General features: G+C 35.1%; 1 protein-coding gene across 2 annotated transcripts in view; it reads right to left on the bottom strand.

Annotated features, from left to right (window-relative positions):
- LOC150103921 (phosphatidylserine lipase ABHD16A) overlaps positions 1–16635 on the bottom strand; it is a 304831-nt gene that overhangs the window by 20729 nt on the left and 267467 nt on the right. For both annotated transcript variants that reach the window (XM_090396602.1, XM_090396603.1), the window contains one exon: positions 16438–16511. In XM_090396602.1, coding sequence (XP_090252728.1) covers positions 16438–16511 — 74 coding nt within the window. The remainder of the gene's footprint in view (positions 1–16437; positions 16512–16635) is intronic.

Below are 16635 nucleotides of genomic sequence, written 5' to 3'. Positions count from 1 at the left end.
GTCAAGTTTTATTTTATTTGTAATTAATAAAATAATCTGTTCAACATGTGTGTTTTTGAGTCCCTAAATCTACAAATATGAGTATCAATCATCATCAGATTGTTCACATATCAAAATAAAATTAGCGATGTCATGCCATGTTGATTTCAGTTTAGTTTATGAATAAACTTAAGATGATAACACTGATATGCATACTTCCTAAAGTTACACAAAGTAAATAAACTTGAAGATGCTAGAAAGAGGACTTCAAATTGAAATATTGCTAGCAATTATAATAGAGAACTAATATACCTTAAAATATAGTTAAATAAGTGTTTATCATCAATAAAATGGAACAGGTGTTAAGTCCTGAAAGATGTAAACAACTACACAAAAAATCCCCCAGAGTCAGAGCTATTTCTTGTAATGACACAGCTCCTGCCAGAGAACTCAAACCACCTTCACCACACATTTTTTAGTCAACGGCTACGACCCCTATAAAACAGATAAAATACTACATGTTTTCCCATTCCTGATCTTTCTGAATATAAGAGTGAAGCACAATTGGAACACATCTGAAAAGGCAGCTAAAGTACTAAATAATGATGGCCTCCTAACCATGTACAAATCACACTTCAAATTGGTAACCCTCATTTGCTAATCAAAGAACCAATTGCATTTCATACACTCCTGGATGTGATCTATTCTTTGATGTGAGCAGATGAGGGTTGGATAGATAAGATCTATTAACATCTTCAGAGAGTACCAAAAATTCATTTGCTACCATCATTACAGCAAGTATGGATTGGCTGACCATGCTTGAGGTACATTTCGCACTCCTTCACTTAATAAGATAGAAGAAACTACAATGCTATACAGAAGTTATTACTTGGAGAGAGAGAGAGAGAGTCTATTTTTGGAAATGAACAGCAGCAGTGAAATAGTCCCCTAATTTCAAAGGTATCTTCTTTCATGATCTTCAACATGCCCTGAAATGCTCATGACCATCCAAGGCATCCCTGGATTGCACAGTTAGCTCTAAGCCTATAGTATATTTTGTCTGTAAATTGTGTGTGTGTGTGTGTTTTCCTGGCTGATTTGCCTGTATGCAGGATGAAAAACCTGAGTTTCTGGGGAAAAAAAATAAAATAAAGGTTCATATCCTAGAAGGGATTCAAACCCAGGTCTTTCTAACTGAAGGGCAATGTTGAAACCAATTGAGCTACGGAGGCTCATTTGAAGTATAGCTGCATTAATATATCTAAAATTGGGCGATGGTCATTTTAAAACCAACTCCACCCTAATAACCGTAAATTTCGGAGGGGTGCCAAGTTAGTTCTAGTTCTTTTGTCTGTCATAATCTGAATTATTTCTAACACTAACTGTTATTGCCTGTATTACAAATTGTTTGTGCTCTGAACATGATAGTTTGAAATTCAGCAGTATATCAACTACTTAACATTTATTTTGTTTTTGGTGTTATTTAATATCATCAAATATAAGAACCCACCAATCTACATGGCAGACTGAGAATTCTATAGAATGATGAAGGTATACCATGTTTTCCAATATACACTACAATATTCAAGGATATGAAGGGTAATCACCAGTTTTATTATTAATATAGGTTGTAACCTGGCCAAGTGATCAGGGTTAGCATCATCCAAGTGAAAGAAGCAAAGAAGTTGTGAATTACTGAGATTGCTGTACTTTCTCAGGAGAATAATGCAAAAGCTAGGGGTTCTTTTTGGTTAAGTTAGCTGCATGCTAACTTACTTTAAAGCAAGTTAAAATTTATACTCCAAAATTAACACCCATCCTTGCTGGCCAGGCAGATAGTGTACCTGTTCCTCCACCAGTAAGTTATGGGGGGTGAGTCATCCCACTGTGGGCATGAATATTTGTAGATGTCTTTAGATGGGAGATGAATTTCATTACTAATGAGAGACCAGCACTCTGCTAACTGGAGACTTGATGTGGCTTGAAAAAAAGTTCCATGTTTGATCTCTTGAGCAGGATTTCCAGGGTATCTAAATCCTTAGCTCACCTACTCTACTAATGTACAATAGGTTTACAACCTTTTGTGGGTGGGATTAAAATGAAACAAAATCTGTGCTGTACAAGGCATGAAAGCAAGCCTATATTCAGCCTATCCCAAACAAGCAACAATCATACTATTATCCCATTGCCATTACTTCAATTCTCTTGAAAACAATGGAGATCATCAAAAGCCAACTTTACTACCTAGAGACCACCGATCATTAGTAATCACAACATGGATTCTGCACTCTCACTACAAAGCAAATCTCTTAGCCAACGTTTGAATATAAGCTTCAGAGAAACTTGTGTGGTCAAGCTTGACAATTCAAGGCATTTGATCAGGTCTAGCATTGAAGCCAATCACAACTTAAGCTACATATCAAATTAAAGCTGCAATTTTTATCCAGTGAATAAAATTGGATTGCAGTTTTCTCTCTGGTCATTCATTAAGTGTTGTGGTAGATGATGTCTTCTATTTGCTCACCTATGTTGGACTATCCCAGGACTCTACTTCTTCTATACGTTAATAACTTTCTTGCATTAACTTCAAATATTACTCATGGTTTTGGTGATAAGAAACATGCTTCATTCCTCTTCATCATTTGAGAAATGCTTCAAAGTCTTTTACAGCCAATGTCTAAAAATACTGATTATCTTGTCATTCTCTAGTGTGTGTGTGGGGGGGGGGGGTAAGGATGATCTAGTGAATGCTACTATTACCAAAACAGAGTTATGCCATCAGATACAGTAAAAGGTTTAGGTGTTGGCAATTCTATGTTATGCATAAAAGTATATCATCATCATCAAAAGAACCAAATAAATCCACAATAAAAGGACAATATAAATCTAATTTGTTATGCTAATATTTTACTCAATTTCAAAGATGTTTTCATAGAACAAAATACTTTTGTATTCAGTAGTACTATGAAACCAACCATACTAGAAAGATACTTAAATATAAAGAGCCAATAGGCTTCATTTCGGCAATATACACATTATTTAAATTAAGGGGATATTAAATCCCACATTGTTTTAAAACCGAATAAGAAACTCAAAGATTGGAATCAGAGAGTTTCATGCCAAATATAGTAAACTATAAAAGTATTGGCAATTACTAGCATGAGCTAATGCAAGTAGTCCTAGTACGTAGTACATTCTTGGGCAACTCATAGCAAAGGTGGGGAAGTTCTGATTCCAATCTTTGAGTTTCTTATTCGGTTTTAAAACATTGTGGGATTTAATATCCCCTTAATTTAAATAATGTTTATATCGCCGAAATGAAGCCTATTGGCTCTTTATATTTAAGTAACTTAATGGTTGCACCTTTTTGACAACTCATATGGCAGAGTATATAAGTTCTTTTCGCTATACCCTTTGGTATTTATTTGGTCTAGCTACTTACTGATGAAGCCTCAAAAAAAGGCTGAAACCGGTCTGGGTAGTGACCTCCCACCATAATATAATAACAGCATACATTTCCTAGGAAATGTGTTTTTACATTATGGAAAATACCAAGAATAGTGATCAGAACTTCCCCACCTTTGCTGCGAGTTGCCTGAGATTGTACTACGTACTAGGACTACTTGCATTCGCTCACGCTAGTAATCGCCGATACTTTTATAGTTTACTATATTCAGCATGAAACTCTCTGATTCCAATCTTTGAGTTTCTTATTCGGTTTTAAAACAATATGGGATTTAATATCCCCTTAATTTAAATAATACTAGAAAGAAATAATGTCCCATCAAGGTATCCCTAGGACAGATAAAAGGAAGGGAAGTTTATTTCTAAATGTTATGTTAAAGGTGTCTTAAAATGACTGTCTCCCAAATTTTGATGCAGCCATCTCAAAGATAGATTAGGAGACTGCTTCACACTCAATGCTGATTCTATAAATATTCGAGACTTGTAAGAATTCTATACAGCACTTTAGTCTCCTTGCACTTAATCCTGTGTATCCCCAGTGTGGGTTGCATCCTGACTTGCCATAAAAATGATAGTGAATGTGGTATTTACATTCTTCAAGGCTGATGTTAAGACTTTCATGTCTGTCCACAGAAGACCAAACTTTATGCAAAAAGGAAAAACATTTTTTCCCCTTTTGGCTAAAGGATGCTAGCTGGATGTGATGATTCCATGTTGCATAGAGATTTCATTCACTAAATGAATTATCATCTTTTTAGATGCACCTCTAACTACAAGCCATGTTGGAAACAGTTTTGTTGAGTCAGGTGTGTGTTGGAGGAAGTGAGGTAATAATATTTCATCTACTTTATAAGGCTATATATATACTTTATGTAGCCACTGGCTAAAAAAAGGTGTAGAAATGATAATTGAGTTCTTGGTCAAGAGCTGTATTATTAGAATAAATAGTCCTAAGTGTCAGTATGTTAAGGATGGTATACTGTTCAGCTGGATGAGGGTGTGACCTTGTGTATTTTCCAGGATGTGTAAGTTTTCTATAAAAAGAAAAGGTTGAAAGATGTGTAGCTAATGCATCTCTTTCTTTTTCTGATACGAACTGTCTTTTTGGATGGTGAGTATTTAAATGCTAAAAGTATTATCCATATAACACAGCATAGCCAGACTAGTGGTATAATGTAGAGGTGCTGAATGCTTTGTTTTTATAAGTAATTTCTACAGAAACTGGCTGGGGGGGGGGAGAAGGAAATCATTGCACTGCCATCCAGTTTTTTGCATATTTTTGATTTTCATGTAAAAGAGCTATATGCACCATGAATCTGAATAATTTGCAAATGTCAGGGACTAAATTAATCTAAAACCTCTGGAAAAAGCCTTATTTCTATCCAAAATTACATCATCTGCTTAAGAGATGACTCCTTTCTCACTTGAAAATACTTACAGAAAATGCACCAGACAGAGAACAGTTATTAGAATTAGTCCTCTGTCTGGTGCATTTTCTATAAGTATTTTAAAGTATGCTGAAATTGGTCAGTTCTCCACTGTCCTGTAAGCATGAAACGAGTGGCTGATGATCAATATTCACACATAATTCAGTTTCTAATTTACTGAACTAGCTTCTCATGTTCCTCTTTCATTCTAGGTATACATCTGTTTGATGGGACAGTCGTCCTCATATTTTGCTTAAGGCCTACTACTCTAGCTGCAAGAAACACATCAATAAGTTCCTTTTTCTTTTTAACCCACTTACTCACAGTTGTGTTATAGGCTTGACTTTTAGTGAGAGTTCATATATAATTATCATAATCAATTTCATGATATGTACCCTTAAGGAACATAAAACTACTATGACAGTACACAGCAGCTTACATTACAATCTCCTGTCAACAGTTCAATATTGTCATATCTAATATTTGGTCTTCTAAGGCACTTCTAAATAAATCAATCCACTAAGATCTTTTGTTTTCCTCTGGGTCTTTTTTTTGACATTTTGATATCAAACAACTGTTTTTCTAACCTTTCCTCTGCCATTTTGTTTAATTCCATCCATCTTGGATTATTCCTACTCACACAGTTTTGAATGCTAACAACAACAACAATCTGCTTTCTAATATCTCTATTTTTAATATGATTCTATCATTGATGCAATATATTCAGACCACTATTTATTCTCAGAATTCACATATCTGCGGTTTCTAATCATTGAATAAGTGCTTTATTTCTAACTCAACTTTCAAATCCATAATATAAAACTGGCTTGAACACTGTCTTGTATACTACTAGTTTATTGTTTTTGGCTAATTTCTCTTTTATTCCATATAAATTTCAAGTGGCTTCCCACCACATCAGTTTTGATTATTCATCTTGCCATCTTCACTAAAAACTGTGCCCAAGTAGCTGAAATATTTTACTTCTTCTCATGTTTATTTCTAACTCAACTTTCAAATCCATAATATAAAACTTATTCGACAGGAAAACAGAAAATTTCAGCTGCATTCTCCATTGAGAATGCAGCTGGAATTTTCTATATTCCTGCCTATTTTCATAGTTTTCATCTTTTATTGTTAATTTTCATGCCATTTTGTAACAGCTATTATGCAGTTTAGTTTAAAGAACTCTGAAGATTGACACTAGATGTGTTTAGGAGCACATCATCTGCATAATTCAGAGAGAGAGAGAAATAAGTTTGATGTCACAAATTCTAATATCAGGTTTAATGCCACTATCTTTAATAACGTGATCCATATATGAGCTGTGGCTATTAAATAAAGAGACCGGTTTCAAAAATGTGGTTTATTATTACAATTGTGCAACTTAATTGTTATCGCCTTCAACATACTTCTCTCCTCTATCTATACACTATTGCAGGGTTTCCCAGACTGTGTTCCGCAGAAAGTGAATAAGTGTTCCGTGAAAAATTGTCAAAATTAATATGAGCCTGGATTGGTTTTAAATGCTGCAACAAGTTCAAACATGTTTGAAAATCAGGCGATCCTCATTTTGCACATGGATTGTGCTATTAAGGCCAGCGTGCACTGGTCTTGACTCAGCCACCCGCAGTTGTTGACACCGCCGAGTGTGAGTGAAGTACACAGGTATCTATTCTAGGAAACGTGCGGTCATAAGCAAAGTCAATGTTATGTGCTGCAGCTTGGCACGCCTGTAGATTTTTGCGATGCGATACAGCCTGCTGCGGAGATAGCGTGCACTTACATTGAATACGAGACAGATGTTCTCAACTCTAACCAAGGTGTTCCATTAAAATTTCAGGATTTATGAAGTGTTCCGTCGTAGGAAAAATTTGGGAAATGCTGCTCTATTGCATACGAATTTTCCATTGTTGAAAGCAGTGCTGCAGGTCATTAGGTGTTATCTGCTTCAGTAGCGCTGCTGTTTTCTCCTTTACCTCGTCCACTGACTGAAAATGAGTGCCTTTCAATGCAGATTTCAACTTTGGAAAAAAGTAAAAGTTACATGGAGCTAAGTCCGGCGAGTAAGGACAATCGATGCACTGGAAAACTCTCACGTCACCAAAAATGAAAAAAAGCAAGAATGAACAAGTCAAAACTGAAGGCAATGCCGATATCAATGGTGTGGCAATGGTTGAATGGGTACCAGAGGGTCAGACAGTTAATCAACATTAGTACCTTGAGGTTCTGGCAAAGTTGAGGGAACGAGTGAGGAAGAAGAGACCCGATCTGTGGAAGAACAACGCTCCAGCTCACAGTGTACTGTCTGTAAAGCAGTATTATCTGGCTGATAAGAAGATCCCAGTATTGGACTATCCACCTTACTTGCCAGACTTAGCTCCATGAGACTTTTATTTTTCCAAAGTTGAAATCTGTATTGAAGGGCATCCATTTTCAGTCAGTGGATGAGGTAAAGGAGAAAACGGCAGCTCTACTGAAGCAGATAACACCTGATGACTTGCAGAACTGCTTCCAACAATGGAGAATTCATATGCAACGGTGTATAGATAGAGAAGGGGAGTATGTTGAAGGGGATAACAATTAAGTTGTACAATTGTAATAATAAACCACATTTTTGCAACCAGTCTCGTTATTTAATAGCCACACCTCGTAGATGATGAATAAGAGTGGAGAAGATAATGTGCATCCTTGACTTACCCCTGATTTTACATCAAATTATCTTCCTGTATTTCCTTCAATTTTAACTGCTGGCTTATAATTTAAATATACTCTGTATATTATTCTGAATAATTTTATATTTACTCTGTATAAGTGTAATATTTTAAAAATAGCTTTTAAAACCAGGGGCACTTTGTCGTATGCCTTTTCCAGATCTACGAAGCTTAAAAGTACAGACTGTCGTCACATTCCCATGATTTCTCAACTATTTATCATGAAGTGAAAATCTGATATTGACAACCTCTCTTTGGCCTCGAACCTAGTTTGTTTCTCTAAGCTTCTCTTCCGCGATTTTCCTCAGCCTCTTTTCAAGTATGCTTGCATAAATCTCATCTGGAACACTCAGTAGAAAAATTCCTCTTTAATTCTAACATTCTTTTATTCCCTTTTTATAGACGAGTACTGTGAGAGCCCTACTTCAATCATCTGGAATTTGATCTTTGACTAGGCCTCCTGAATTATGCAGTGTAGCAACTGCAAAACTTTTATGCCTCTGTATTTATGCATTTCTGTCAAATATCATCTAATCCAGCTTCCTTCCTTCCTGCATTTCAGGCTTTTGATAGTTTTTTTCTACCTCAAGTATGGATATGTACTCCTATTTGCATTCCTTTTGAAAATTTTCTACTGTTATTCTGTCAGTGCTTGTTTCATTTGACAGTCTTTCAAAGTAATTATTGCAGACATCTAGGATATCTTCAGTTTTCATGTCATCTTTATCATTTATTATTCATTTTACAGTAACTCTTTCCTCCATTTCTAAGCTTTTTCAATAGCCTCCAGAGTACTTTCCTGATATTTATCTTCTATATTCTTACTGAAGTCTTCCCATGACTTTTGTTAGCTACTTTCACACACAGCTTAGGTCTTAGATCTTTCTCTGTATTCTCCTAGGGCATCTGCTGACTTATTTGCTATGAACCTTCAACATGCTTACTTCATTCTTTTCTAGGACTACTTCTTTAACTTCTTGTGTCCACACCAGAGGGTTCTTATTTTTCTATTCTTCAGACAACTTCATCACATAACTCCCTGGCTGAATCAATCATAATATAACTTTAGATTAACCTCTTTAATTTAGTTCAGAGTGCAGATCACTTCAAACTAAACTAAAGAAGTTGATTAGTCACATAATTGATTTTTCATTAGAGACCAGGGTCTCTCCTATTTGATCTTGTCTCTGATACAACTAGAGTAGTACCATGGTGAAAATGTATTCTAAACATAATACATTTTCACCATGTTATTAGGTGAAAATGTATCCATCCATCAGCTCATTGGGAATCCTTGTCACAGATGTCATATGGTTGCTCATTTAATCAGTAACGTTCCACACCACTCCTCGCCAGGTGGTCCTGTCATATGCCTTTCTGGAGATAAACTCTCTGATGATCAGTCACTCAAGACACACCATCCAACCGTCCATCTCGTTGAAGGTCTACCTCTTCCACTTTTTCCAGGAACTTTACCTTCTATTACTGTTTTGAGATATCCTCCTTCCATACTTTCAATGTGCCAAAAGTACTTTGGCTTTCTTCTGTCAATATTATTAATGAGCCTTAAAGTTCTGCCAATCTTTTCTAGCATCCCATCCATTTGACTGATTTCAGTATATGATATCCTAAGCAGCCTTCTCTAACACCATATCTCAAAAGTAACTATCTTTTTCCTATTAGACTTCTTTAGGTTCCAGGTCTCACATCCATAAGTTGCTGTTGGAAAAATAGCTGCATCCAAAATCCTCAACTTTGTTCCTGTGGGGGATAGATCTATCCTTCCAGACCTTAGACAACAGTCAGAGACCTGTCATAGACAAGTCTCTGACTGTTGTTTTAGCCATATTCCTAGTCTTCTGGTTCTCTGAACAGCAAATTCTTCCCATCAATAACAGATTCCAGAAATTCAAACTTTCTGACTTCAGTTCTTTCTCCATTAATGTACACGTTTCTCAGGAGCTTCCTTGTCTATATTTCTATATTTCAATTTTCATTGAGAACCATAACTTCGGAATAGTGGAATAGAGTTGAATTCCACTATTCTTACTGATCTTATTAACTCTGTTAAGGATTTGTTCTAGTTCTTCCTTGTAACTACAAAAGAGTACTGTATCACCAGCATGCCTTAGATTACTGATCAGTCTGCCACCTATTCTAATTCCTGTGTAAACTTATCAAATGCTTCATGCATGATGTCCTCAGCATAGATACTAAACTTAACTGAAGGCAATTAGTTAATCCAACACCTGTTCTAACCGTTGGCTTCCTGCTCACTGTACATGTTAGCTATCAACTTGACAATGCATTGAGGAAAACCCATTAATTTCATTACTTCCCACAATTTCATGTGCTGAATGCAGTCAAAAGCTTTGGAGTAGTCTATGAATAGGGTTCGTATACGTATATATTTTACAGGATTGTCCCTTATTACGAGTTTGTGTCCTGGCATCCCGATAAAACTCTTCGGGACGCAGAATTGTCCTGTAATTTGTGGATTTGTGTTTAACATTCCCATTCTTAAACATAAAACATGTAATTGCCAAGAAATCAATATTAATTATTGATCATAAAATTGTCTTATCAATTGACAATACTGACATGTTGTGAGAATAGTGCAACTAGTGGACGTTGTAATAACTAAGCATGGCTTATTTGATATGACACAGATCTGTTATGAAATGTAATTAGTTTCATTATTTTATATGCCTTTAAAATGCCGAAGAGAAAGTGTGTTCTCACAGAAAAGCTAAGGACTGAATACCGTTTTGTTATACCATGTAATTGTGATGGCAAAGTCGATGAGAAAGTGAAATGTACACAATGTAATGCAATATTCAGCATACAACATGGCGGTCGGTCAGACATCACGCAGCACATCGCTACGAAGAGACACGAATTAGCAGAAAATGCAAGTGTAAGTAGTAAAGTGTCAGATTATTTTTCTAAAAAAACAATGGGTAAAATGGAAAGAAATCTTGCAGCTGATGAAGCTACATTTGCATATCACGTATGCATGCACAACCAGAGTTTCGGTTCGATGGACTGCACGTCAAAAATAATCCAGAAACTATATGACAAAAAGTTGACTTGTGGTCAAGCTCAAGACTCAAGCTATAATTGTGAGTGTATTAGCAATGGCTGTTTTCAGAAATGAACTTGAGAAAGCTAATTATGTGTCAATAATGGTACAGTTCTAACCATGATGCTTTGAAAATAGTTCCAGTTCTAGTTCGATACTTCATACCAGAAGAGGTCATCAAAACTATGGTTCTAGAGTTTTTAGATTTACCTTGTGAAACTGCAGACCAACTTACAGAATATGTATGGCAACTAGTGACAAAGTGGAATATTGAAAAGAAAGTTGTTGCCTTGTGAGCAGATAATACTAATACAAATTTTGGTGGAAGTTCCAGAAGAGGAAAGAACAATGTTTTTCATAAATTGAAATCAAAATTGAATCGTACATTGATAAGAGTTGGTTGTTCATTCCATATCATAAATAATGCTATACAGTGTGCAGCTGATACATTGCCCATGGACGTTCAAGCTGTCATTGAAAAATTATATCAGCATTTTTATATCTACACTGTTAGAGTGCACACACTCAAAGGTTTTTGTGACTTTTTAAATACTGAGTATATGACAGTGTTAGGGCACTCAAAAAAGCGATGGTTGTCTCTGTACCCGGCTATCAAAAGGATGAATGAGATGTACGAAGTTCTCAAATCATATGTTCTTTCACTTGATAAACTACCATTGCTTCTAAAAAATTTCTTTAGTAATCCAGTTTCAGAGCTAATAGCCACATTTCTAGAATGCCGATCTGAAATGTTTCATGCAACAATTTGTGCAATTGAAGGTGAGAAAGTCACTCTTGCTAAAACAAAATCCATTACTGAAAGTCTCTTAGAGAAACTTCAGCAGAGACGAGATAATGATTTTGCAACAAGGAAAGAACAGTCCTTACTGAAGGCATTAATTGAAGATGGACTCATCACTGAGAAGAATTATGGTAATTATAAAAATGAATTTTATAACACCTGTATAGAATACATCCAAGAATGGTCTTCTGACACTCTTACTTTTGAAAGTTTGTCTTGGATTTTATTGAAGAATCCAGAAGCCAGTCTCAGTTGGTAAAGTGTAAGAACTATCGAAGAGGTCTGCCCAAACACAAAAATCAATGAAACTGAACTGTTTGATGAGGTGATGATCTTGAAAAAGGCAATTACAGAGAAGAAAGAAGAAATTAAAGCAAAATCTACAGGAGAAATTTGGTATGAATTATTCAACAGTGTTGGAGTAAATGAATTAATAAATTTGAAGAAGATTGTTGAGTTCTTCTGCTGCATTCCTGGCACAACTGCTAGTATTGAAAGGCTGTTTTCCCGGATGAACTCCTTATGGACAAACGAAAAGAATAAGTTATCTGTAGAAACTGTGAAAGCTATGCCCATTGTTAAAGTGTTTTTCAATAAGGACTGTGTGGAATTTCATAACTTGGTAAAACATAATCATTCTTTACTTGAGAAAATACAGTCATCTGAGAAGTATATCACAGGCAAAGATCAATGATTTAGTATTGATTAAAGTTCAATTTTAAGATTGCTATAATTAATTAAATTCTTTTCCCTTTTGCTGATGTTTGTAAGTAAGAAAAGCAAAAAAATTTTGTTGGTTTATTCAAACCGAAAGTGTCCCGTTTTTTTTTTTTTCTCAAAAATATATGAACCCTATCTATGAAACACGTTACCACAGGAAGTCTAAATTCATTATGCTTTTCAATGACCTGTCTAAGGCAAAGGATCTAATCTCTGGTACCCTTTCCTTTTCCTAAAACTTGCTTGTTCCTCAGGCATTTCTGCCTCAACTTTGAACTCAATCCTATTTAGAATGTATTACAGTCATTCACCAATTAACATTTTAACACTGTAAAATGTTAACAGGTGAAATTTTCACCTATTAAAATTTGCTGATGACACAGAGTACACTCCATTCCTTCTTTTCATATGACAAACCTGTTAGTGCTCAAGTATCTACCACAACCAGACCTGAACTCAGATCTCCTAGCTATATCCCAGTGAGGCAACGACAACCTTGTAAACTTCAGTGCCACCAAATTCAGTTCTGTTTGATCTCTCATAAGAAAGAGCTTGCAACTCCCCACCACCTTCAGTAATACTGAGATAATATCCAAACACGATCAGATTTCTCTTTTCTGCCTTGTTGCAGTCTACCTTAAAACTCGCCAAACCAACTTCACTGAATCCTCTTTTATACTATTTATATATCAGTCCTTTGGACCAGTCTCTCCCACTCTACCCTCAGCTGTTCAAGAAAAATGTAAACAGACTCCTCATTTCTTCTATTCCTCTTGTCCATACATAGCACTAGTGTGCCATAGGTCTTGTGCTTGTGGCCTTTCATGTATGAATCAGATAAAAAAATCATAAATTTGTGAGAATAGCTAATCTAAGGTAGTAAGGTTACTTAAATAGAGAGGGAGAGAGGAAAGGTTCGTAAAACAGGTGTTTGATGGCAAGATGGCAGGAAAAAGACCCAGAGGAAGACCAAGGTCTAGGTGGATTGATTCATTTAGAAACGTTAGATATAACAATACTGGAGTGCTGACAAATAATAGATTAAGTCATAGTAGCACAAACATTTCTTGAGGATACATATCAGGAAGATTGATATGAAAAAATTGATAACAAGTTATGCAATTTAATATGTTAAAGTGACCAAGTTTCCTAAATCTTATCAGTAACATTATGCATTGATTCATAATATGCAGAACTGAGGAGTGATTCAATTATGTTATTTTAACATTATGTGGTGTTCTCATCTTAAAATATGAAGCAAAAGTTATTGAGATTTGGATCAAAGTTATCTTAAGTATGAGCATTAGCTTTCTTTTCTTTCAATTTTTCAAAGCACCATGATATTATTCAGCACTGACAATGGCTACAGTGTTTTTTCATCTGATGAAAGTAAAATTTGTTGTGTAATTGCAAGATATCTTGAACATAATTGCAATATCATACATTACTTGCAAACATTTTTTCTTTTTCTTTCTTTCTTTTTTTTTTTAAACACAAAAATATTTATTAATTGATGCTTTTTAAAGCTCTTTCCTTTTCATAATGAATAAATAAAATCTGTATATTGGATATTTTCAATGAATAAATATAATTATAAAATAAACTAGGTTTTATTTGGTCATAATGAAACCTACTGGTTTTGGCACTAATACTTGTGGCTTTTTCTGGTTAACAATGCAATGAAGGCAAACACGAACTATAACATTACTAAAAAAACAATGTAGAATGCAAGACAGCTTAGCTATGATTCAAAATCATGTGCAGATAGCTGGCTAAAAAGCTGAAGTCTGATATATGGAAAGATCTGATAAATGATATGTGATCAAATACCACACAGTATCCTTGGTTCCTTAATTTAAGTGTACCTTCTGAAAGGATGAACATAGTAGATTCTTTTATGTTGCAAACATAATATAGCTCTTTTATAGAGCTCTTATGTTGTGTGTGTGTGGAAAAAATGAAAAGTCAGGCCTAAGTTGTCTTCCTGTTGTTGTTGATGTATCCAACGCAAGAGTATGGAATATTACAGATCCCAGGATGTCTGTAGAAGGGGGTTGTGGCCTTTAGGCAAACAGTGTAAACTTTATACAGTCAAAATAGGCTTGAAAGCCACCCTGATGCCCTGAGCTTGAAGAGACCAGCAATCTTGATATAAAGTCTGCAATGTAAGGGATGGAAACTGAAGTCCTGTAGTTAATGTCAGGATTTTGCTGTGGAGCAGAGAATAACAATTTATATATAAGTTTCCGTGAATATCCATTGTAAATAGCCGGAGTAGAGTTAGTAATTCTTCATTATGTTTTTCTTCATCTCTTGCAATAGAGTGTGCCCATTTTCGAAGAATATGTTAGGTATTATACATACACTCAAAAACTAAATATTATACTCATACAGGTATGAGTACCTGCATGAATAGGTTTGTGATAGTGAAAAGCCTTTTTCAGCTCCAGTTTTTTGGTAATTATAACATCTAGAAAGGGCGGTTTTCCTTCACATTGTAATTCTAAAGTGAATTTTATTTTTTGTGGAATGAGTTGATAGACAAAAGGGCATCATGTAAATCAGCTACAGTATATTTCCAGATGATGAAGATGTCATCTACACATATCAATCAAATTGAAGATTTAAGTAAAAAGAAGATTTAAATAAATAAATTGGCAAATGGAGAAGAGGAGCTGCCCATTGCAAAGCCAGAGAGCTGTCTGAAAATTTTTCTATTCCATCTGAAATAATTAGAGTGGAGACAATGTCCGAAGAGTTGAGAGGTATCAAGAGGAAACAGATTATATATAAGTTCTAGGATCTAAGGATCACTGGTGAAGAAAGAATATCAAGACTAGCTAGAATGTCTGATGGCATGATAAAAATTTCAGTTTCTGAACAAAGTGTTCAGAGTTTTCATTTTATGAAGGAGCCCATATGTTTGATATGGTTCTTTAGTAGATTAGCAAAAAAAAAAAAGCTTGGATAAAGATATGTAGGTGAATTAATACCATCCACAATTGGCCTAAGAGGAATGCCAACCTCGTGTACTCCATAGAGTCAGGCATTAGAGGGTGTATTGATTTCAAGTTTTTCTCAAGATCTATAGACAAAACTCCATATGCTCCTTAAGAAGGTCACTTCATGATTTATCCAAGTAGGATCATGATCTAATAGAGCATAAGTGAAAAAATATGAAACCAAGAGTGAAATCTTTGACATCTAGTCAGCAATAAGCATGACTGTTACATTGCCTTTGTTAGATTTCATGATGATAATTTCCTTGTTCTTCCTTAAATTATATGAAGCCCTTTTTTTTTTCTGAGGTATTAATGTTGCTTTTTGGAGACTGAGATGGAGGAGACAAGAATTGCAGTCTTCAGTCTAATACTGTTTGTATATGTTGTGGGAGAGAGTAAAGGGCCTTTTCTACATTATAAATAAAATCTACTTTAGGAATGCATTCAGGTGTAGGAAAAAAAACACACAAAAAAACCCTCTTAAATATACTAGCTTCAGTTTTTGTCAAGCCAGCCTGGTTGGCCAAGCAGTTAGTGTATCTGCTCTCCAGCCAAAAGGCTGCAGATTCGAATCCCACCGTGGGCATAAATGTTTGTGATTGTCTGTGGAGATACTAGTAGTGGTGGTGGTGGGAGGTAAATGGCATTGGCAGTTGTGGATTGAGTGGTGGAGACGGAGAGATGTAGAGTAGGTGTCCTCCCTTGATGAGTCTTTGGACTCCCTGGAGGTGTCATGTAATAATAATAATTATACTAGAAGATGTTTATTAACACACTTTCATCAGGTGACAGTCAAAGAAAACTTTTTGTCATAAAGAGCATCTCATTTGTCTGTTTATGTAGGATAAAAACTATAAAAAGTACTGTTGTCTAAAAGGTACAATATGATCATATTGTCTAAAAAAGACAATAGGTTGGCATCAATGAAGTTTGCTAAGATGTAAATGAAGACAAAGAATTAACCTGTTGAGAATGGACTGTGTGAAACAGAGGAAAAGACACTTTTCCGATATGTTTAGCTCTTCCGAAATGAAAATATTGTTTGAAATATAAAAAACGTAGGGATGATATAGGGATAACCTGTTCATATTGAATATTGAGACTTTAAACCAATAAGTATAATTATAAAACACACTGGGTTTTATTTGGTCGTAAATATATTTCATCATAAAGATAACAAAACATTTCGCCACTAGTACTTGTGGCTTCTTCTGTACAATTATAAATAAAATCTTTAAATTAAACTTACTTTGGTGATTTCGATCTAAAGAAAGCCACTCCTTAAGAGCCCATAATGTATCATCACTGACAAGCTTAGGATATCTAGAGAGAAAATATTAAATTGCTTTCATCAACATATATTCAACTTTTGTAAAATTATTATTTTTAAATAAAAAGGATGGTATGAGGATGTCACATATGTCATACTTATTAGAGTTTGAATATA

The sequence above is a fragment of the Typopeltis vanoorti genome, chromosome 8 (genome assembly GCF_054136105.1).
Source record: "Typopeltis vanoorti isolate ZY-2024b chromosome 8, IOZ_Tvanoo_1.0, whole genome shotgun sequence".
NCBI lineage: Eukaryota > Metazoa > Arthropoda > Arachnida > Uropygi > Thelyphonidae > Typopeltis > Typopeltis vanoorti.
Note: the sequence above shows the minus strand (reverse complement) of the source record. Positions and strands in the feature narration are given on the sequence as shown.